Source organism: Thunnus thynnus, chromosome 8 (assembly GCF_963924715.1).
Source record: "Thunnus thynnus chromosome 8, fThuThy2.1, whole genome shotgun sequence".
Taxonomy (NCBI): domain Eukaryota; kingdom Metazoa; phylum Chordata; class Actinopteri; order Scombriformes; family Scombridae; genus Thunnus; species Thunnus thynnus.
In genome coordinates this window covers 11376866-11400021 of record NC_089524.1, presented here as the reverse complement: position 1 = coordinate 11400021, position 23156 = coordinate 11376866, and the positions used below count along the sequence as shown (strand labels likewise).

General features: G+C 39.8%; 2 protein-coding genes across 4 annotated transcripts in view; one reads left to right on the top strand and one right to left on the bottom strand.

Moving 5' to 3' along the window:
- Positions 1-1995: 1995 nt before the first annotated feature.
- prg4b (proteoglycan 4b) lies at positions 1996-10593 on the top strand. 2 transcript variants are annotated; one of them, XM_067596487.1, is made up of 15 exons: positions 1996-2130; positions 2252-2330; positions 2624-2740; positions 3068-3190; positions 3701-3766; positions 3887-3940; positions 4594-4653; positions 4758-5021; positions 5833-6546; positions 7079-7165; positions 7558-7694; positions 7887-8043; positions 8246-8356; positions 8832-8960; positions 9717-10593. In XM_067596487.1, the coding sequence occupies exons 2-15, from the start codon at positions 2264-2266 to the stop codon at positions 9824-9826; spliced, it is 2196 nt and encodes a 731-aa protein (XP_067452588.1). In that variant the 5' UTR covers positions 1996-2130; positions 2252-2263; the 3' UTR covers positions 9827-10593. The 2 variants fall into 2 exon arrangements, with proteins under 2 accessions (XP_067452588.1, XP_067452589.1); XM_067596488.1 differs by lacking the exon at positions 3701-3766 and having other exon boundaries at positions 1997-2130.
- The window catches only part of tprb (translocated promoter region b, nuclear basket protein), a 25511-nt gene continuing 12226 nt past the window's right edge, over positions 9872-23156 (bottom strand). Inside the window, exons 26-51 of one of the 2 annotated variants that reach the window (XM_067596468.1) lie at positions 22894-23081; positions 22574-22721; positions 22063-22200; positions 21758-21889; positions 21492-21622; positions 21104-21314; positions 20801-20947; positions 20310-20508; positions 19991-20184; positions 19284-19357; positions 18899-19095; positions 18343-18633; positions 17721-17875; positions 17536-17616; positions 16880-17068; positions 16631-16792; positions 14849-14942; positions 14249-14409; positions 14073-14126; positions 13839-13930; positions 12656-12765; positions 12467-12565; positions 12123-12279; positions 11671-11792; positions 11460-11555; positions 9872-10162 (exon numbers count right to left, since the gene is read on the bottom strand). In XM_067596468.1, the coding sequence (XP_067452569.1) occupies positions 10113-10162; positions 11460-11555; positions 11671-11792; positions 12123-12279; positions 12467-12565; positions 12656-12765; positions 13839-13930; positions 14073-14126; positions 14249-14409; positions 14849-14942; positions 16631-16792; positions 16880-17068; positions 17536-17616; positions 17721-17875; positions 18343-18633; positions 18899-19095; positions 19284-19357; positions 19991-20184; positions 20310-20508; positions 20801-20947; positions 21104-21314; positions 21492-21622; positions 21758-21889; positions 22063-22200; positions 22574-22721; positions 22894-23081 (3672 nt within the window). In that variant the 3' untranslated portion in view covers positions 9872-10112. The remainder of the gene's footprint in view (positions 10163-11459; positions 11556-11670; positions 11793-12122; positions 12280-12466; positions 12566-12655; positions 12766-13838; positions 13931-14072; positions 14127-14248; positions 14410-14848; positions 14943-16630; positions 16793-16879; positions 17069-17535; positions 17617-17720; positions 17876-18342; positions 18634-18898; positions 19096-19283; positions 19358-19990; positions 20185-20309; positions 20509-20800; positions 20948-21103; positions 21315-21491; positions 21623-21757; positions 21890-22062; positions 22201-22573; positions 22722-22893; positions 23082-23156) is intronic. The other variant, XM_067596469.1, reaches the window with a different exon arrangement.

Below are 23156 nucleotides of genomic sequence, written 5' to 3'. Positions count from 1 at the left end.
ATATATTGAAACATTACAACAGGACCAGATGTGATGTAACATATTAAGAAACACTGCTATAAGGTCACTGTAAAATACACTAAATGATAAATATTTCAAACATATATTCTTTCAGCTCAGCCCATTGGTTTAACTAACTATGGTTAGAACATGGTGACCATTTAAATACAAGTTTCCATTTATCTTTGATAATTGACCGTGATCATTTTCTGATAATGCACTTTGTGGTGTCCTGATATAGAAAACAATGGATGGATTCACCACTGACTCCACTTGTCTTTTGGGTTTTTTTTCACCTCCCTCATCAATCCGGCAGTGGTGGAAGAACCACTCATCCACTTCTGCTTAAGTAGTACCAATACATTAATGTAGGTACTGAATTACAACTATAAGGTAAGTCCTTGTGCCAAAATATGTACTTAAAATATCAAAAGTAAAATTATTAGTTCTGTATATATTTTTTATGTATGACATTATAAGGTTGTATGTATTGATCCATCAGCGTGTAAGTAGCATTTAATTGTTAGGTTGATTAGGTTTCGGGTCCCCTCCTTAGGGGTCCCAAGATATATTTGAGAAATGTTGGATGATTTCAGTCTCGACCATTAACTGAAATGATACCATCTGAGAAATTTAGAAGGGAAGACATAATTATATATATGCTGTATTATATAATAATTTATAACTGCTAACAACTCAAAGACATACAGACCCTTCTAGACACTGCTTTATTGTAAGGGGTCACAAGCTGAAAAGGAAACACTGGTTTAATCTTGCGTTTCACTGTAAAGCCTGAAAAGTAACTAGTAACTGTTACTGTCAAATAAATAATATAAAAAGTACAATATTTATCTATTAAATGTAGTGGAGTATAGTATAAAGTAGCAAAAAAATGAAATACACAAGTAAAATACAAGTACTTCAAAATTATATTTTCTACCACTGCGATCCAGACACCTCACGATGCGTTATCAAAATCTCTGTGGAAACACAAACAAACAAAACAAATACCTAACATGCTTAGGTCAAGTATGAGTAGTCTTGTTGATATCATAACTTTTTGATATCATAACTTTTTGGCTGCCAGTGGAGATAAGTTTACTACACTCTTGTGAAAACGATCACCCAGAAATGAGGACTATGGGGACACTGAGGTCATGTCCTCAGTATTTCTGGGAACTTGAGGGTGTTACAATCTGTGGGGGAGTTTACATACCGACATTCAAAACATACAGATGGTGGGTATTTTGTAGGCTGACTTCAGTAGTTTTACACTCAATATACACTCAACAATCACTTTATTAGGAACACCTGTTAACCTGTTAACATACGTGAGGGGGTAAAAATATTGGGAACACTGTTCAATATAATGCACTCCAGTACACCACCACCCACTATGACCTCAATAATAAACATAAAGTAGAATTATCACCTTTTTGACAATGTCAACAAAAACTGAAAATGTATAAACTTCATAAAAGTAGAATTTATGGCAGAGCTTTTGTATTGGATTGCATTAGATTTCACAGGTGTATCTAGTAAGGTGCTTGGTGAGTGTGTTTAACCATGACTGTGTTTAGACCAACATAAATAAATTAATATTCAAAGAGATAGTGTTTTTCCACCAGAATTTTATATCTGGCAGTGTGTGGCGAGCTTTGAAAACAGCACTAAGACCTTCATGGTGGGTAATAAAATATAGAGATAATATAACTGAATAAACTTGATATGAAAAATCCAAATAATTAGAAAAATGGTCTTGCCAGAAACAAAAAACTGGATGTGAACGTATTATGCTCACCCAACCATTTGTGAGTGAATAGCAGGTCACAAACACTTTTCTTTCTCTTTTGCTCTGTGTAGTTGTGTATGATGTGTGTAAGTGTATGATGTCAGCTGTCTGTCTGGCACAGATGGGTGTTGGTGTGCTTCCAGCTGTTTGTGGGGATTCATGATGTCTGGACCTATGGTCTGGACTGGAGGATCCTCCCTACATACAGCCTGTGAGATCATAACGCTTTTAATTAGACCGGATACGACAATTATTGGGAAATTCGCCGGCCTCTCTCAGCCTTATAAAAGCAGCTGGAGTCAAACCTTCAGCAGGATTTAGACAGAGGCTCAACCAAGGTAGGTACATTTTATTTCCTGTCTTGTATTTGTCTCAGGAGTTTCAGCCACGGACGTTAATACACACATACAACTGGAATCTGATTTATTAATTCTTTGTGTGTCTTACGTTCAATTTCAGGTGTTCAGGAAGATGTCTTCCACTGTACTGTGTTCTGTTGTTTTTCTGGCTTGTGCCTTGACTCTTAGTGCTGCTCAGAGTGAGTATTTGTGACACATTTCTATTACACAGAGAAATATTTAACTGAAATATATTCCTCAGCGCCAGACTTTTAGATCCATGCAGGTGCAAAACAAGATGTTTTTAAGGATGATGTATCATGTGTTTGCTGTGCTTGTACTCATTCATGTTTACTATGTTAACAATTATTTACCAGAGGGGTAACCTCTGTCAATGTGACTTCTAAAGCACTGATACCATCTGATTTTCCGCAATGTATTTCCCTCCCTAATGTTTTTTTCTGAGTTTCCATGTGATCTTTCTCATAAACAGCAAGCTGCAAAGGACGATGTGGTGCCGAGTACTACAGGGGTTACACTTGTCAGTGTGACTATACCTGCCTGAGTTATGGAGAATGCTGCAAAGATTATGAATCAAAATGCACCACAAGTGAGACTTTTTCTCTCCTAATGTTTTTACAACTTTATTTAATATTTACTCTGTTGATCTCAACCTACAACACTGATATGCAAACATTTGGAATCACTGATAACACATTTTTACATCACTAATCAAAAACGTTTTTCATATTGTGTCTTATTTCTTACACACCAGTGAAGTTGTCATTGATTTTCAAGTTCGCATTGATTTTTCAAACAATCCCTATCCCCTCAGAGAGCAGCTTTACATATTCTGTACACTGTTGCCTAAATGTTCTTCATGAATAACAAAGTAATTAAATCTCTGAGCTTATTGTACACGTTTGTTGTGCCACAGCAAACTCGTGTAAAGGTCGATGTGGAGAAACCTTCAAGAGAGGCCGGCTGTGTAACTGCGACCCTGATTGCTTCAAGTACAATCAGTGTTGTTCAGATTTCAAGACTCACTGTGATGCAGAAGGCAAGTTTTCTCCAACACATTCAGCATGATTATGTGTGTGTCTCTTTGAAATTTTCTGCATGTTAACGACCACAGATTACCTTCACAGTTTATTACGCAGTGGTATCTTCATGATACTTGCTATCCTGATGAAGGTAAAAGTTAAAGGAAAAAAAAGTTAAAGGTGGTCATACATCTTGATGTAGTGTTTTAATGTATATCATTTGATACATGACCATCAAATGTATTAGTGGTTGTATGAGTGAAAGCATGGCTGCATGTTAAAATCAGCCCTCACCTTTCCTGGCTGCATCATTATGTAAGAATTATAATTACCGCAATCTGAGATTAGTATACTTGCATGAACAACAAGCTAAAAGTACCAGAACAAGATGCTAGAAATATTCGTATCAAATGTCAAACAGCCTGCATGTCCACCAGCATGTGGAGTAGCATGCAATGCATGCAGTAATCTGCACTGAAGCATTGGGATATGTTTGACAATATTTTCTGTCTTCATAATTACCACAGAAGAAATCAATGGAGCAGCCAATGTAGCAGCACCATGCAATAATGTAAAAGATAACAAACCCAAAGGTATATTTGTCTTGGCAAGATGTTTGATTTTTCTTTACTAAATTTTCAGTCATTTAGGATGTAAAATGTTTTTCTTTTTATGGTTAGCCCTCTAACCTTTATTCATGAATATTCTCACAGAGCCAACTCTGAATGAAGCAACGGAGGACCCATTAAGCAATGGAGACAACACAGGTGACTATACTTTTTGAAATGTACTCAAGGAAGCTACACAAAAATATATTTTACATATCTTAAAGAAACTGAAACTTTATTCCAGTAACAGAAACTGATGCTCTCTGAACTGTACTCAAACAAATTTGTTTGAAATAACTTAAATGATTATTATGAACTGAACTCAATTCATTTAATAAGGCATATGTCAGGAAGAAGGCAGGAAGATGTTTATGGTTGAGTGCCACACTTGCGGCTCTGTGGTTTGTTCGGAGACCAAGTCTCACCAGAACAAGCCAAGAGCACAAGCCTCACTGGCCAACAGAAACACAAGGAAGCAGTGTTGTGAGGAGTGTGGGAGGGTATCGGGCACAGGTTCAGTCACAAGATGTGGCCAAGAAAAGACGAAAAAGAACATTTTCTTGGAGGTTTTAATTCAGGAGTTGGCTTGGAGCAAATTTGTGGGTGGAGATACTTTTGCATCCTTGTTACTTCTCTCTCAAGAAGAAGACATTTTGTAACATTTCTGTCTGGGATGTCACCGTCTGAGTGATGTGCATGCTAAAGTAAAGTAATGCCGAGAAAATATTATGTACATTTTAAAGAAATACAGTAGTTTGGGTTAAAATGTCTTTCTATATCACATTCATTGATTTTGTCTTATTTTCCCACAGATGACGATTTAATTCCACAGGCCAATCCGTCATCATCTCCACAAGATGATCCCAGTGATGGTGAGCAATGATGTGTACGGATAATAAATCTATCTAAGCTCTCCCCTGGTAAAGTTTTATGAGTGTGACATCCACACCTTTTCTCACTTGTCACATTCCTGTAGATATATCAAGCCAGATACTTCCCAATGATGAATTTTCCAACAATGGACCAGAGGATTCGAAGGCAAGTCCTACCCCAGAAAGCACCAGCGACAACGGATCCCCTCCAGCTGACCTGCTGGATCAAATTATTACTGAACCCACGCTGCATAAAGACAACCCAGAGTTGAGCACAGAGACAGTTACAGTCCCTTCTCAGACACAGACGACTCCTTCAGATAACGAACCAACAAAGGCCGATACTGACTCCCCCAATGATAGCACAGGTATGTGATATCTGGGATGAGCTTCAAGGCTCCTTGCCATAAATTCTCCAAGTTTCTGGAGCTCTATTTTTCAGTGGTGACAGTGAAAGCCTTAGTGTATAATTCACATCATTTTCATTATCATCAAACCATTCAATGATCCCTCGAGCTCTACATGGAAGCATCTGCATTTGTCATGTTTCGCCACTCATTTATTCATGTTTTTCCTCTATTTTGTCACCCCTCTGTATATGCTGTCATTAATTAAATAATTTATCAACTTGTTTCACACTCGAGCAGTGGTGGAAGAAATATTGAGATTGTTTAAGTTAAAGTAGCTATACCATCCTGCAAAAATACTCTGTTACACTAAAAAGTCCTCCATTCAAAATTTTACTCATGTAAATATTCTAGATGCAAAATGTACTTAAAGTATCAAAAGTACTCATGCAGACTGAAGGGCCTCTTTCACAGTGATAAATTATAATATATAAAATATATTATATCATTGGACAATTATCACTGATGCATTAATATCTAAGTGGTTGGATAGTGAAATGAATAAAAAAAATATCTCATTTTAGTTGATTATATGTTATGTGAGTAAAATCTTAATCTACAAAGAAATTAGTAATGATAGCTGTGAAATAAACGTGAGGTAAAAATTGAAAATGTTTCCCTTTGACATGTAGTGAAGTGAAAGTATAAAGCAGCATAAAATGGAAATACTTAAGTAAAGTACAAATACCTTAAAATTGTACTTAAGTACTGGTCTCATAATATTAATTTAAATCTAATAACACAGTTTATACTCATGTTTGTCCACTTCCAGATGTAAGTGATCCTGAGATGTCCACCACCTCACTGGACTCAGGAACAACTCTTTCTCCATCCTCCACAGCAGTTCAGCAGGTCTCCAGCCAGCCTGCTTCAACCTCAGTACCTGAAACAGAGCCTAATCCCACAGCCAGCACCCCAGAGCTGGAGACAGAAGAGCTGGCACAGAATGCAGATCCAACTGAAGCCTCCACCACCACCTCCAGCCCACCCGTAGCTTCAGTATCCACAGAACTCACCAAGGACTCCTCCACAGCCTCAGAAGACTCTCAGGTCACCACCACCTCTGCCTCTACAACGCTGGACCCAACACCCATCCCAGAGGCAACCACTTCAAACACAGAGCCAGACGTTACTGAGCACAACTCTGACGACGTCACAACAGGCCCTTCCTCTTCTCTGCCGGACGTTCAAGATCCTTCCACCGGTGTTTCTCCAGCAGCAGAGCTTGATTCCCTGACGACCCATGCTCCCTCACTCACAGATGCAGCAAAGAGTGACACGACAGATGATGTCACCACAGGAGAAACCACTGCTGATCCACCAATAGTCACCCCAGAACCAACTAAACCCCAACCATCAGAAGCCACCTCAAAACCTCAGGTCAAACCTGACCCACACAAGCCACTGCCAACTAAACCCACCTCCAAACCTGAGACTAAGCCTCTGGATACTCTGAACACAGACAACCCTAGAGACTACCAAGCGGGTAAGAAATGTTTTTAGCGTTGGTCCAGATCCTCTGCACAACAACCATAGAATATAAATTGCTTCGAAAGATGATTTATGTGACTAAATAGGGTAAATTTCAGTGTGAGCAACTTAATTTCTTTCCTGTACGCTGTACTGAGATCTAATCTATTTTTCATGAGTGACTCTATTGCAAAGCTTAAGGCCACTAGTTTCTTGTACATATTCATTACTGTTTGCAGCCTGCTTTATGAGCTTTTTTTCATTATGCATCTGGGTGAAAACAGCTTCCTTCAAAGTATAGCTACTTTATATTAAGTGACAGAGGTGGCTGTTTTCCCCATACTGTAAATGAATCAAGCTGTCCTTTGTAATTGGAAATAAAACTCAGAAACTGTAAAGAACAGAAAAAAGTTACAGTGCAGAAAAAGTCCCTGCAGGCCTTGGAATACAAAAATCACATTTAACACAGAGTAACCCCGTCTGTGATTGCATGGTTTCTTTGTTTTATTGCTTGTTTTCCTCATAAATGTGTCCCTTTTTTTTCCCAGATGACAGCAATGATACAAACCTGTGTAGCGGGCGGCCAGTCGGTGCAGTCACCACACTGAAGAACGGCACAGTGGTGGTTTTTAGAGGTTAGTGGGCAAAAAATGTGTTTTACTTTTGTTCTTGAGTTTGACAGTAGAAACTTTTTTTTACATTCTGCTCAAGGTGGAAAAGTTTTTGTTCTGTGTTCACCTTAAATCTGAGTTTAGAGAATATGTGTACATTACAAGTGTGATTTAGAAACCTGAGATCTCCAGACATCTACTGTCCATTAGTTAAACTTTTGAAACAGACAATATTTACATATTCATAGATTTAGTACTATTCAATTGAACTTCTCTGTGGAGAAACCATATCAGACAAAACAAATTATTATTCAAAGCAGAGTATTATTATTGTTAAACTTCAAACATGTGAAGATGCTCTTAAAGTGATCTTGTATGTAGGTGGACCAGTTTTATGAACTAATGTTGTTTCACAGGGCACTACTTCTGGTCTCTGGATAGAAACAGGGTGCCGGGTCCAGCTCGTGGCATCACACAAGTGTGGGGCGTCCCATCCCCCATTGACACTTCATTTACCCGATGCAACTGCCAGGGCAAAACATACATTTTCAAGGTAAATGTCTCATCTGAACCAAGAAGTGCATTTGTCAAATCTGAGTTTGGGATAGCATGGGTGTGACCCTGTACACTATCAGGATGCATTCTTACTGTTAAAAACATCTTTATTTTACCTGAAACCATTTTACAAGTGCTGAACTAATCAGTTTTAGTTCCCAGATGTTTAATGTTTTGGTTTGGTTTGCAGGGACCTCAGTACTGGAGATATGAAAATGATGTTTTGGACCCTGGTTATCCAAAAGCAATTCAAACAGGATTTGATGGGCTTCGGGGCCACATCACAGCTGCTCTGTCTGTGCCTCAGTATCGAAGAAGGAGAGAGGCGGTCTACTTCTTCAAGAGAGGTGAGGAACTGCTGTTGTCGCATGTCTTCTAATGATAATTTATTCTTCATTACATAACTTTCTTTTTAGTTTCGTCATTGCTGTTGTGTTGTATTTTATCTTTTCGGCATGAACAAAGTTTAGATTTTTATTAGTTAAATCTGTATATCATAATGACGTTCTGATAGAATGGATTCTAAGACTTGACTCTTGATTGTTTCAGGGGGATCGGTCCAGAAATATTCATACCAGTTTGGTACCAGTCCAACATGTGGCAGGAAAGTCCAGCACATCACAGTTCACACAGTCCGCAACCGACTGGCTCGACAAGCAGGTACCCCAATAATGAAAAAAAATTACAAAACAAAAAATGCATCTTAACTTTGGTATATACAATATATATATATTTATTTTTTCCCATTTCTGACAGCTTTGAGATCAAATCCATGCAATGGTTGAAATGCACACTGTGTGTTATTGTGTAAATGTAACCGTGATGAGTGTACTGTGTGTTTGCTGAGCATTTCAACAGATAAGCTTGAACTCACATAAACATGCTTTATTTGAGTTACAACACATGTTGTTCTCTGAAAAAAATGAGTCATGTGTTGTTGAGTTGAGAGGGGCAGCAAGGTCCAGCTTGTAAATAATTGGCAAGTGGAAACAAACAGCCTGTGTGCTGTTTATGAGATTGTAACTGTTGAGTTGTGAGTTTGGACATAAAAATGTCAAAAACAAAATAACCACTTAAAATTTGTAAAAATAGCAAAGAATATTTTATTCATCATTTTAAACTGTTTTGTTTCTAGTGTCTCTCTTAGGGCCAACAATCAGCATCCAGCAATCCTGGAAAGGTTTCCCCTCCACCATCACAGCTGCTGTGTCCGTCCCGACCACCAGAGAACCAGAGGGATACAAATACGTCGTCTTCTCTAGATGTAAGTTATTTATAAGATTTACCAGTTCTGGAGTTATATCTCTAATTAGAACAGATTTAGGGGCTGTTTTTTTTTTTAAATTAAAAAATTGGATTTGTTTTCTTTAAAATTATTCTAGTGTTTAAATTTACAAGACTATTAGTTAAAGAAGAAACAAACACCTTGCCATATTTTGGATTAGCTCCCAACATATTGGTTTAAAAAAAGAAAAAGATCATGTAAAAATAGTCTTTAATTAGTTTAACATCTCCTCCATACTTAATCATTTATTCTCAAAAGAACATAACATCCCTCACTCTGTTATCCTCATTCACATGGTGTCTGAAACGCCTAACAAGGACCATGTGTCTCAGGGTGTCTCAGGGTGAGGTGGGGGATTAGGCAGATGTAAAGGTCACTGAGGGTGGCGTCCATTCACCTAAAGATCAAGTTTATTACGCAGTAACCAGACTAGAGTTTCCATTTGAATAATGATACCTGTAGTTTAAAACCATCAGTCAATGTCAGTTTACAGTCAATGTGTCTCATCAGGAAGGGTTTACTGTCTGGTCATGTACGTCATTCAAGAAACAGAATCTTTTGTAATCAGTTCAAGTTGGCGTCCGTAAAACTTGAACTCTTGGAGGAGGCGCTTGATTCTGTCGGTCACGCCATGTTCACCAGCAATGGAAACTGGCAGTTGTATGGCTAAAAACGACATCCTACACATAACTTATGAATTTAAAAACTTAACTGTCTGTTCTGTTTCTTTTGCAGCCAAATCCTACAACGTTAGGATAGAAGGTGAACGTCCTGTCGTCGTTCCCCCTAAAGCCAACACGTCACCTCAGAGCAACGAAGTCTTCAAATGCCCGAAGAAAGTCTGAACACCACAGACTGTTCTAAAGAAGTTGTCTTCCACGTTCTTATTGTTTTTAAAGTTTAATACATTCTTCATAAAACACATCGCTTCAGCATAGACTGATCAGAAAAGGTACTTTCTAAGTACATTAAAAAAAAAACAATAGTCAAACAAAAGAAAAAACAGGCTTCAGAGCAATCGAACATTATCAAGACTGAATACAGAAACTGAACACTCAGATTGAAAAATGCATAATGTGGTTCTGTAGGGAATGACAAGCTCTACAGTCATATTTGTCCAGTTTTAGTGCTTCATCTGGCGAATCGTCTCCCATGTACACCCCGAGAAGGAAATGCTTGACCTGTTGGAATATAAAAAGAGATTTTTAAGACAAAGTCCGCTATACTGATGTAAAAAATGATGTACAGTGGCTGTATAAAATGTGCAATATAATGAAAATATTGAAAGAATTAGTGTTTTCTGTTCTTTTTTTCTTCAAAATTAAAACTGAACTATAATAAACAAATACTGTACTGTATGTATTAAATGAAATGATTGATGATTAAAATGAATTTGTCGGGATTTGTGCGCACAATGTTACTGTTGGTCAAATGTTACTCAGCTTAAGATTCAGGATGATTTTTCAAGCATGCAACTTTTCGAATATATTATTGAAGAATAGCAATAGTTTAGTATTGAATGTTTTTTTGTGCAAGTCTGAAACTTTAAAGATGAAATCTGTATCTGTCTTTGTATTTGGTTTACAATAAAGATGGAAATGTTATTGCAAAAGTCTGTGTGAAAGCCTGCTCTCTCCTGCTCCTTGAATCAGACAAAAAAAGCAGCACTGTCTGGGTTTATGCTGCTGATTGTGGTGTAAACATAAAAACAGTGAAAAATCACCTCCAACGCACTGATTAGAGACACGTGTGACCTGACAACATTTCTCAATACCAAAGTCTAGAAAGCATCTCCACCCACACGATGTGTCAGTTATTAGTATTTCTCCTTTTCACCACAATCTTGTTTAAGGGTGACATTTTAACATCAAAATGTCTTTTTTTTTCCACAGCTTGAGCATGACTGCGGCAAAACATTTGCTAATTGCAGTCGCTCGCTCACTCAAGAACGCTGAGTGGACGATGTGTGAGAAAGCTGTGTCAACTTGATTGCGCTGAGACTCAATTTTTCCAGAAAGGAAACATGTCTCTTTTATATTGATGCAGCTTTTTTACTCTGAGGAGGTTTTTTATTTTAGTTTACTGGTCATGGTCTACCCCCATTTCCTCTTACCACTATTCAATAGTGATTTTTGTACTACACGGAGTTGCTGAGTATTACTTTGTTCAGCTTCTCTTGCTTTCATTTGTGATATCACACAAGGTTGGGTTATATAGTGAAAGATAACAATATGTTTGAAATTCTTTTACCGTATGCTTTTGTTGCAGAGAGACTTTGGTATCACTACTGAAGAGGAGAAGGGATCTTAATGTTTTTTTATGCCTTTAATACACATTTTAAGCCATTTTGCACAAATCTACCATTTTGTTGTATTGAGCAGGAAATGAGCAGTGAACTGTTGGACCTGTTTAGCCCAAATGACCAGTAAAAGCTCTATAAACATTTGACTTTTGTGTGTGTGCTTTCAAATACGTTACCTCCTCTCTTCATGCGGCCACCGCCGCTCTCTGGCCAGCGCTGCAGCTGTCTGCTGGGTCCAGGTCTGGAGGGTTTAGGTGGAGCACTGCTAGTATCTAGAAAAACACCACAGCAGTCAGAACTGAACTTAAGATACATAAGAGAGGAATTACATGATAAAGATAGACATTTGCTTGCAGGAAGCTGCTCAGTCATGAGGCTACGCTCTACCTGCAGAGCTGGAGGAGGGCTCCTGGCTGGTGGAGGGGAGGTTGGCCTTGTCAGACGGCTGGCTTGGCTCCTCCATATCACCCTGAGACACCCCGGCATCCACTGACACTTCTGAACTGGGCCTGGAGGAAACATACCAACACATAAAGTACATGCTGTCTGAACAAATTATGTAATCGCGCAGTTTCAAAATCACCTGTAAAAACATGAAAGCAAGAAAATCCCAAGAGGCATTTTTTATAGTTCACTTTTTATATATAAAATTTCTTCATTTGATTCTGCTATTGATATTAACGGTGGAAAAAGCAACACATTTAAAAGAAAAGGAAGAATTACATTTAAACTTGAACTTAAAACTACTGAACAGAAATACAGCATTCAGCAATAACACTGTAGTTCAAAGGGAGGGAGACGAGCACCGACTTTGACTAACAGAGGGGAGTGAGCCTCACCTATCAGTATCTGGCTCCAGGAAGACATCGTCTCTCTCCTCCCCTGTACTGGCTGCTCCTGGCACGACCAGGCTCGGTGTGGAGGTGCTCACCATGGGAACTGACTGGGAGGCATGCTCTGCGGCGTCTGACTGAACCACCTCTGAGAAGACTGTTACTGGAAGAGAAGAAAACAAGATGCACTCACTGATGTTGTTGTAGCACCTGGTAGTCCTCCGACATCTGAAAATCTCCTCCCAGCTCACTGTCAACTGTCAATGTTTATAAAGTGTGAACAGTGTTGAGTATTTTAATGAAAAGGCTAAACCAGACTGGATCTCTCCTCTTCAGAACGATAGACATACCTGGCGCTGACACTTGTAGCGGTGTGGTGGGAACGCTGCGTCCACCAGAGTCCTCTTCATGAGATGCTAGGAACAGGGGGCTTTCATACATCCCAAGACCTGAAGACAATCACAAGAATTGATTTGAAGTTAAAAAGAGAAGCTTAGAGAAACTTTAGAGAAACTGTAGAACATACGGTGGTAGTGTACCTCCTTGTGATGCAAGCTGTCCCAGGTCGGAGTGCGAGGAGGAGCTGGTCTGAGGCATGTCATCTGAAGCTCCAAACCGGAAGCGAGGGACACCAGCCACTTGTGGTGAACTGATAAATGAACAAAATACACTAAGAGTCATCCAGAGCCACAAGATAGCAGTATTTCTGGATCTCTGTTTATAAAAATATACATTCAAGACAGAAACACTATGAAAGTAAAATAAAACAAATAGACCATAAAGTAGAAGTCTGTATGAAAATTTGAATGTAATTTGAAAGAAAATGACATTGAGATGCTTTATTTGTGGCTCAAAATGTAAAGTAAAACATATACAATGAAACAAAAACATTAAAAGAAGTCATCAACAAAGTACTAGTGCTGTCACTTTTTATTCGAAATTTCATTTGAATGTGGGGAAAAATTAAATTTTTAAACTGTAATGACCTGTTTGAATTCAAAATGTACTGTTTATAAGAGCAACAGACCATTTGAAGTAGTTTGTCTTGTGATCCAGCAAATTAAAATTCATTATCAGCTTGACACATTGCATGCTCTTTGACCTATCAGTAAACTCAGTTAATAAATAAAAATAGGACGACAGTAGTGAGCAAAGCCGTGCTGATTGAATAATCATGACACCGAAGCATCTGAGAAGCAGTGTGGAAGTATTTTGGGGGCAACACCATACTGTAGGCGGCAAATTTACCAACAAAGACAAGTGAGGCAGCAGAGGCATCAAATGAGTGGAGTAACGTCAACTCTACAACCTCGACTGACGCACTGCTATCTCAAGAAAGACACAGTTGTATGAAACCACTCGGGAAAATATAGACTACTGAACGGTAAGACACTCTCTCTACGGATGGACATTTTTGGCCATATATGCTTATGACAGTCACAGCAAATTGTATCTGACACATTACCGTATATGGGTTGTGTTCATATTAATTTGAATGGATTACTTGATAGTTTGAATTTGTTCGAACTTGACTGTTTGAAAAAGTGGCAGCCCAACAAAGTACAGAAGTAAAATCACTTGATCTCTTAAATAAACCCCAGAAACCTAAAGTTACACTAAAAACAAAGCCAAAAATGATGTTAGGTCAGTATTATCTGCAGTGTTACCAATGATTTTATTACTAATAAATCTGAAATTTGTGTGTGTGTGTGTGAGACTTACTGGATGGCCTGGTCAAAACCATCAGAGCGGTGTGGTACAACCAGAGTTGGCGTGCTGGGAACCATTCTGTCATCATCATCAAAGAAGTGCTGCTGCAGACAGAGAGACGACAGAAAAGCGTTGGACACAAACACACGCAAACACAGGATTAAATATTTACACTAACATTTATATAATTAAGGTAAATACAGTATATTTTTGGATTTTCTCCAATTGAAGAGAATGTTGACTTACAGCACTGCTGGGCATGCCAGGAGCAAGCTGAGGGACTCGACGAACAGGAATACACTGTGATATATAATGAAACTATTAAATATTGCTCTGTGCCACTAAAAATATTAAGTTATGTTCTTTCTTTTTTATACTTTCATTATTGACGAATACAGATCAGTCACTCTATTCCTCCATACCTGAACCTGAGCAGGCGGTCCCAGTTCTGATGTCGGGGTGGGGTGAGTATTCAGGCGGGCGGGTAGCTGATGCGTTGGTCTCCGTGGTGACTGGGGCATGCGTGTACCAGAGCTTGTGATTGGTTGTTCTGTAGAGAAGACCTCCATCGCGCTGCCTTCGACTAAAACGGTAGCAGACACGACCAAATTAACGGAAGGATCTATTTTCTTTGTGGTGAAATGAATAAACTGAATTACATTCCAGTATCTGAATGGTCTTCTAATAATGTGTCTCCAACCTGTTTACTGTACTCAAGATGCGTTTTACATTTAAGAGCTTCAGCAATAAAGCGCTACAGCATGAGCACAACAACTTAAAAACTTTCATGTGATTCATTTTCAAAGAAAAGCAACCATTATGTGCCCTTGTTAGAAATGACCTTTATTTTGGCTCACAGTTGGTCCACTCTTCCTTTCAGACAGACAACAACATATTACATCTTTCTCAGTCATCCTGAAGTCTCAGATAACTAAGTGGATGACGGGATAGTGTGTGAGCGCATGTGGAGAGTTTGAGGTGGATCTACGTATGTGCATTCGACATGCTTTCCTGGATCTTACAGCTGGGTGTCTGGGAATCTGCAGGCCTCTGGGTGGAGTCAGACGCCCCCAAACTCTCTTCTGTCTCTGTGCCCGGGTCTGTTACATCAGCCCCCTGAGAAAGGAAAGAACAAAAGGAAATAATAAAAGACGAGAGTCATAAGAGAAAAAGGAAAACCATGAGTAGAATTTCAAAATGTTAAAGAGGCCCAAAAGAAACAGGAAATAAGAAAAACAGGGAGAGTAAAGATGTGCAGTAAAGAAAATCAGCAGGGCAATACTGATGCCAAGATATACTGGCAGAGCACTACATACAGATTATGTTACATTTTCTCCCTGCATGGAACAAACATACTTTTTAAAAAGTTTAAAAATTCCAAAAAAAAAACACTTTTTCCATACATATTAGTTTAAAAAAGGTGAGAAACCTTTGTGAATCCAGCATTACCTGACAAACTTTATAGAAACACTGTAAATCAGGAAAAACACAAGTTATAACCAACAAAGACATGTTCTATATTTGATGTAAAATACTATTATTCAGAATATGGACAATGCAGTTCCCAGCCAGAAGGCAGAAATAAGAGGTAAAAAAGGAGAAAACCGTTACATCATGAAGCCACAATGAACACATTAAATAGAAATAAGGCAAGATGTTTTGTTTAAATTTGAGGTTTTAGTTAAATTGTAAGACTGACCTCATAACTTGAGAATGTCAGCATCATTTAATAAGTGATAGTCTCATAAATATGTTCAATCATAAGCAAAATAGGACAGCAACTATTACATACTAATGATTATTCCCGTTAGCGATTAATCGGTTGATTATTTTCTCGATTAACTGATTAGTCATTTAGTCTTAAAATGATAAAAAAAAATGTTGATGTTTCCCAAACACCAAGATGCAACCTAAAATATCTTCTTTTGTCCACAAGCCAAAGATATTCACTGTCATACAAAAAAAACAAACAAACAAACAAACAAAAAAAAAACAGAAAACATTCACGTTTAAGAAGCTGGAACCAGAGAATTTGTGCATTTTCTTCTTAAAAAAAAAGAAGACAATTATCAAACTAATTGGCGTTTAATTTTCTGTTGATCGACTATTTGATCAGTCGATTAAACGCTGTAGCTCTAAAACATTTCGATTTTCCACCCAAGTTTACAGGATAAATAAAATTCTAGAAAATTTAAAGTAAACCCTTAGAAGTGTAACAAAAACTAAGTATTTTCCAGGGACAACCTCTCCGATGTGCCTAAACGTTCTTGTAGAAAGAGGTGACACAGACAGAGTTCAGATTTTATTGCATGGTGTTAATCACCAGACACTGTGTCAGATGTTATGTGCCTTTTTCTTCTAACAACTGCCTTTAAAAAGTTGTAAAAATGTATTATTTAATGTCGAAACTACACACACACACACAAACACTGGGCGGTGGTTTGCAGACTCACCACATCAAACAACTTTCACACATGCAGATTACAAGTGAAAGACCGTTAAGTGTCCCTTTGCAGACACTGACTCATTCCACTGAACATGTAGAAAAAAGGTAAACAACTCGAGTCAACACATAGGCGCCCACACCCACACACAGCTGGCACGCAGACAGAAAGTTACGACAGAGGGGTAAAAATGTGAGTAAGACCGTGACACGAGACGTTGTGGAAAAACTGAGCGTGAGCGGGAAAGGGTGTGTAAATCCCTGACTGAAAGTGTGGGAAGGGTTAACTTATACTGGATATGATGGTTGCGTGGGTGTCGGAGCATAAAGCTGTGACGGAGCACGTCGTGTGTAATCGAACCTCCGTGTCGTCTCCCTCGTAAGCCTCGTTGCCGTCGCCGCTCCCTTCGTTACTGTCCTCCCCTTCTTCCCCCATCCCTCCGTCATCTTCCTCCTCGTCTTCTTCATCTTCCTCCTCTTCCTCTTCTTCCTCATCTTCCTCTTCCTCCTCCTCATCGTAGTCCTACATTGAGCAGTGATCAAATTAGTTGGGAGGAAAACCGAGACAAATTTCCGCATTGATACATACTGTTTTTGAAAAAGTCTCTACCTGCTCTTCTTCCTCTTCATCCTCCTCTTCTTGGTCTTCCTCACTCTCTGTGTCCGTTACGATGATGATGACTTCTCGCTGCTGGTGGTCAGGGGTTTCACTTTGTGTCAAGGTAACCTCTTGGTCCATCGCGACAGACTGGGAGGCTGTGCCTTCGTCTCCATCCTCCAGTGTTGGAAACTCCTCCGTCTGCAGGGCGAAACAATGATCGCCATGAACAACTTGTGTTCTACTCAACACTTTTGGTCAATAATTGATAAAGAACTAATATCATCCATAAAAAAGCTGTGCTACATGTAGTACCAAAAAGTAATTACCAAATTAATTCTGCAACATTATTATTAACTACTCCTGCCTGTTACACTGTATTTACCAGACAGAATGATTTATAGCTCTAAGAGATTGCTTTATGGTACAAAACAAGTAATGGGCCATTATTCTTCCGTGACACAAGTGATCAGCAAAATGCACGAAGGGAAAAAGAAAACTGCTTATTTGATGATATAATCTTGGCCTTATTTGTGCTCTTTAATCATACCAAAGCATCTTAATGAGATACTGGGGAAGTTTTGTCTGCAAACAAAAAGAAGTTTAACACCTTAAAATAAAGAGATAATGGAAAATGCATTATTCATTTGTATTAGATAATATCTGACCTGGCTGGCTTCTGCACCGTCTTGACTGTCTGTTGGCACCATTCCCTCCGCCTCAGCACTGTCCTCAGCCAGCACCTCCTCCTGAGGAGAACACATGACACATTAAGAACTGTGCCGACAATTTTCAGATCATTAAAAAACAATAAAAACACCTATTAGGATTTATTTGTAACCCTGCTCCTCACCTCTGGACCCACTCTCTGGATAATGCGCAGCTTCTTAGGTATAGGAGCCCTGGAGGTATCCTCCTGGGAGGCCTCTGTGTCAGTGACCATGGTGGTGCTTTCCTCTTCTTCACGAGGTCTTTTGGACATGGAAGAGGTTCCTGGTGTTGCTGAAACTGGAAATAAGGGATGGGTATTGTTTAGACCTTTCCCTAATAGTGATGTTATAATGATACTTTTAAACCATACTTGATAGCTGAAAGAGCCATGTGTGCCTGCACTCATGCTCGTTATTGTTTAATTTGTAGCAGTAAGTACAGGAAATTACTTGAACGCATGTTTCCCCCAATCTGTTTGATACACATCCAAAAATGAGCATTTGTATTCACTTGGCAATACAGCATGTTTTTCCTTCTAAAGATTTGCAAAATAGTAGCAGTAGTGTGTTAAATCCAACATTATAAGTTCATTATAATAAGCAATGTATTTTGAGGTACTAAGGGTATTTTACTAACTCTTTATTTCTTTAAATACTTGTGTACTGTACCTCTTTATCTCTAAAAATATGACATCATAATAAAATTGCATTGCTATTCCCCATAAACCTTTAGTCATCTCAACTTTCAAAGATATAGTTTCTCACCAGTCCCAAACACAGAGGAGGTGGAAGATGTTGACGGCCGTTCCACCTGCGAGCTGGGAGTCGCCTCGATTACCACAGGTGGTGGCTCCTGATTGGCCGGCTCTGCGTGGGTCACACTCTGTTGCTGCGTTGGCTGGACAAAAGCTGTGGCCTGCGTCTGGGTCTGCTGCACAGTCAGCATGGGGCTCGCTAAAGTGGTCTGGATGTTAGGGCTGGCGGAGCGCACCGAGCCGCTTGCACTACCATACACGGTCACATGCTCCACTGGTGGGCCGTCTGTAGACTGCATGGCTATAGAGGAAATACGGTCAGTGGAAAAGGGTTTCAGCTGATGAAGAGCGAATTAGAAATACTGTACCGTAGCAAAACCTCTTCACTGAACCATGGGCAGCATTATATAGCATCAAGATACATTTCAAGGAATCGTTCTTTGTCGATGTTGGAAGGGGGTTCAAGACTAAATCCTACATCTGGTCACTTGAGACTAATCTCTAGGGGTATTACTCTGTTGGCTGGTTTCCTACATTCATATCTGAAGTTTTGTTGTTAGACTTACCTTCCTGGGTCTCCACCTGTGTGGTGGGCATGACAGTAGCGGTGGGCGTCGGGGTGGGTACAGTAGCTGGGGTGATCATGGGCCTGATGCTTGCCCTTGGAGTTGGTTTGTTCCCGGGATTGACAGGTTGCTTGCTGGCTGTGGCCACTACAGGTGTTGGTTTAATGTTGGCAGTTGGAGGCTCAGAGCTGCTAGTGCTGAAAGAAACAAAGATCGGGGCTAAAATAATGACTCCACTAGGACTGAAGTACATTTTATAATAAGAAATATTTGAACAAGTAAAAACAACTGAAGGAAAAAGTATGGTCTGTTCACTCCTATGTACCCCTGTTGCACTGCAGTAAACGTATATATGACAAGCAGCTTTTGCAGTTGTGTTTCATACCTGCCCCTGTCAGCAGCTGGGGTAGTTTTCAGACTGATCTGTCTCTGTTCTGTGCTCCTCTGCTGCTCCTGGGTCTAAAAATCAGGACAGAGAGACAAAAGTCACAATGGAGACCAACAAGATGCTTCAAGTCATGATACTGTAGTTCCACCCACACATACAACAATGCCACTGGACATGCTTTTTTAGACATGTCTCACATTCTTGTACCGCTTAGCACTACAATACTGTCAGCAAGTTGCAATTCTCTAATCTATCAAATTAACTCGTCAATTGTGTATCCAAGGCATCACCTGTGGAAGAGCAGTTGTCTCATATAATGACATGACACAGCATTAAACTTTAAAAATGCTCTTTGGCTCTAGGAACAGAACCTGAGGTAATTTTACAGTCCTGAAAACTTGATGTAATTTCTAGTTTATGGCAACTAATGACTAAGAAACTAATGACTCTACAAAAGTGCTAAAAGAACTTTGTTTATTTTCAGTTTGCTTCATGCTTGTCTCAGCAACCTGCATTAACACTTGACTGCATGTCTCCATGGGTATTCAAATTTACTGAAAAAAAAAAAGTAAAAAAAAAATCTAAGAAAACTATTCATGCAATTACATGGTAAACAGTCCGTGTTTTGTTTAGATTAATGCATTTAGACAAAAGTAGAAATAAGTTATTATTTAAAAAACAACAACTTTAAAGCAGATTCTCACCTTGCTAGGACCTGCTTCAGCTGGCTCGTCTCTTTGCTCTTGTCTCTCCTGCTGACCTCGCAGGTCTCTCAGTTCTCTCTCCTGTCGACTCAGACGGCCCTCATATTGGGACTTGAGAGCACTCACTCGCACCTCCAATTCCTCACGCTGCTGCTTTAGCTCCTCATTTTCCTTCTGCAACTGGTCTTTGGTGCCTGGGCATAAATTAGTTGGGTCTCAGATTCCAATAAAACATACAAGAAACACTAGAATAACCAGCAGATGGAGAGAAGAATCTAGAAGATAAGGACTGGTGGTAATGTAAGGAACACCCTCTCACCCATGAGCTGGCTGATCTTCTGCTTGGCATAAACGATGGCTTTCCTGGTCTTGTCCTCCTTGTCTGCCATCTGCTGTCTCAGTGTATCCTCCTGGGAAGCCTTATCCTGCAGCTCCTGCCTCAGCCTGGTCAGCTCTGCCTGCAGCCTGGATGACTGTTCCTGGGTGTTGCGCACCTCAGTCTCACGCTCTGAAACCACCTGAGGCAGGCCAGGAGGACATGGTGCAAATTAATGTTTGTATGCAAATAAAAAAGGCAAGCATGCTTATTCAGTGGATGGGACATATAAATTAATGCTGTCTAGTTACTGCCTGTTTCAAGATTACTTTTGCAATGGCTTAAACTATGCAAGTTATATGATCTCTCAAGCTGATCACAGTGCAGTGCTCTGCCTCTCTGATAAGAGGCTGAGGGGAACATGAGCCCGGCTACAGAGCGTACAGCCCAGTCAAAACCTTTAGCTCAAACCCGAGTGACTTGTGATATCTAACCTTGTTTATGTTCTCCAGTTGTCCCTCCAGCTCTTTGGTCCTGGTTTCGGCCTGGCTCAGAGAATCTTTGAGGCTCTGTAGTTCCTGAACTGAGGCTTGACGAGCCTCCTCTTCTTGGGATGGACCTGCCGCGGCCTCAGCTACCATCTGGAGGACATACACCATGAAAGATTAATTATGCTTAAACCAGCACAACAATGGTGGAATTAGTCGACTGTTTCCAATGGATTGAAGCGTATAATACAACCATGCTCTTCTTTTCAAGCTCTGGATTAAAGACTAGGACAGCTCCTGAGCTCTCACCTTGTCATGCTCCACTTTTAGCTCATCATATTGAGTCTTGTAGCGGCGTCCAATCTTCTTGACCTGGGTGATTGTCCGCACCTTCTCCTGGAGCTCCTGGTTCTTGGTCTCAATCTCCTTCTTTAGCGAATTTCTCTCATCAGTTGTCTTACTCATGTTGTCACGCAAGCTCTGTATCTGGCTTTGCAGGGATGTCGTTAGATTATTGGTCCTATAGAGAGAATGAAGAGATCAGGAAAATTCATGATGACGGGGCAGAAAGATTGGGTAGAATTGAGGGATGAAGATGAATTATCACTACAATTACAGTCAAACAGATCACTCAGATTGCATGGAGAAACAGATTGGTCTGTAACATCCTGCAGTTACATCATTTATAATCCCTCACCTGGCCACCTCTGCTTTAAGTCTGTTGCTCTCCTCGCTGAGCTGCTGAATACGTTTAAGGTGTGCCTCCTTCTCAGAATGCAGTCGCTTGTACTCTTCTGGATCTGAATCTTTCTGCTGGCTCACCAAATGCTAAAACAGGACAAAAAGCTGTGAGTTAGTGGTGTGAACAGATAAAAACATTAGGAATAAAATAGTCGTATTATTTATCTTAACCCCCTTCCTATAAGCAGATTTATTGGTTTACTTTCTAGTCTTTCCACTGACCTGGGTCCGAGCCTTCCAGCGCTTGATCTCTTCTTCCAGTATCTTCTTCTCCGCCTGCAGCATACCGCTCTTCTCACTCAGCTCGGAGTTAGCCTGCTGCAGTGGCATGATGTCTGACTCCAGCTTTTGCACCTGAAACACAATCAAGATGTACTGAAACCAAGTGGATTTGGAGGTTCACTGAAGCATACTGCCCAAAAACCAGATTGTAATAGCAGGATAATAGAGGATTTGGATTGAAGTAGTTAAATGTGTAAACCTATAGTTGTAGGACACTCTATTCTTGAAAGAAATGCAACTGTTACCTTAGCTTGGGTTTGCTGCAGTTCTTGCTCCATCTTGTCCTTCTCCTCTCTCAGCATCTTGTTTGTCTCCATCAGGATGCTCATAGTTTCTGTCTTCTTCATCAGTTCATCATGCTGAGCCAGAGTCTTTGCTGTCACCTGAGTCAGATGAGCATTGGGCTTATTGTCACATACAGTATTCTTAAGGTTGGAGTCCTCCTGGCCAGATTACAATTCTTTGTACATTTGTGACTTTTTAGCGTATTTCAGAGAGTAAAATGTCTTTGAACTGAGAAATAGAGGATAGAAATAGAAGATTCTACTATAAAGAAACAAAAACATCCATGAAACGAGATTCTAAATCTTCCTATTTCCAATAATCTTGAGTTACTATTAAAGAATATCCACAGAAGAGATTTTTCAGTCTGCCAACCCTGCACCCACAATGCAGCAATCTAACTTTGTTGCAGACAAGTAGTTGCTGTAAACAACATTATTGCTAATTGTGGGGTGAGTGAGTATAAAAGCATACCTGCATCCTCTCCCTTGCAGCACTCAAGCTGTCCTGCACCTCCTTCAGCTCTCGTTCCAGGTGCTCCACCCTCAGACGGTAACGCAAACTCTCTCCTTGGGCAACCTCAAAACGAGACTCTGCAAGCTCCTTTTCCCGACGCACGAACCTGTGATAGAGATCAGATAAGGATCTCAAAAACAGGGAATAGCAAGGAAGTACAGGAACAAGATGGATGGCTTTTCCAAATTTACTATCATAGATTTTATATGTAGGACTCCTTAAATAAAAGAACGATTTGTTTTCATGTGTGATTTGATATATACATAAACATATGTTACCTGAGAATCTCTAGGACTTGGTCTTGAGATTTGCCTTCTTCAGTCAGAGAGATGTTCATGGGACTCTCACTTGCGGCACGCTGTAAATTGTCAGCCATCTTGCTACTCATTGTTTGGATCTGCTCGTGCAGGAGGGCGTTCTGTGTCTGCAACTCCTCATGGCGGTTCTCTATCTTGGACATCTCCTCCTGTGAGATGAGGGAAAAAAATTAAGATTAATGTGGCCATTTTGTCAAATATTCTAGATCTACAAAGATTAGAAC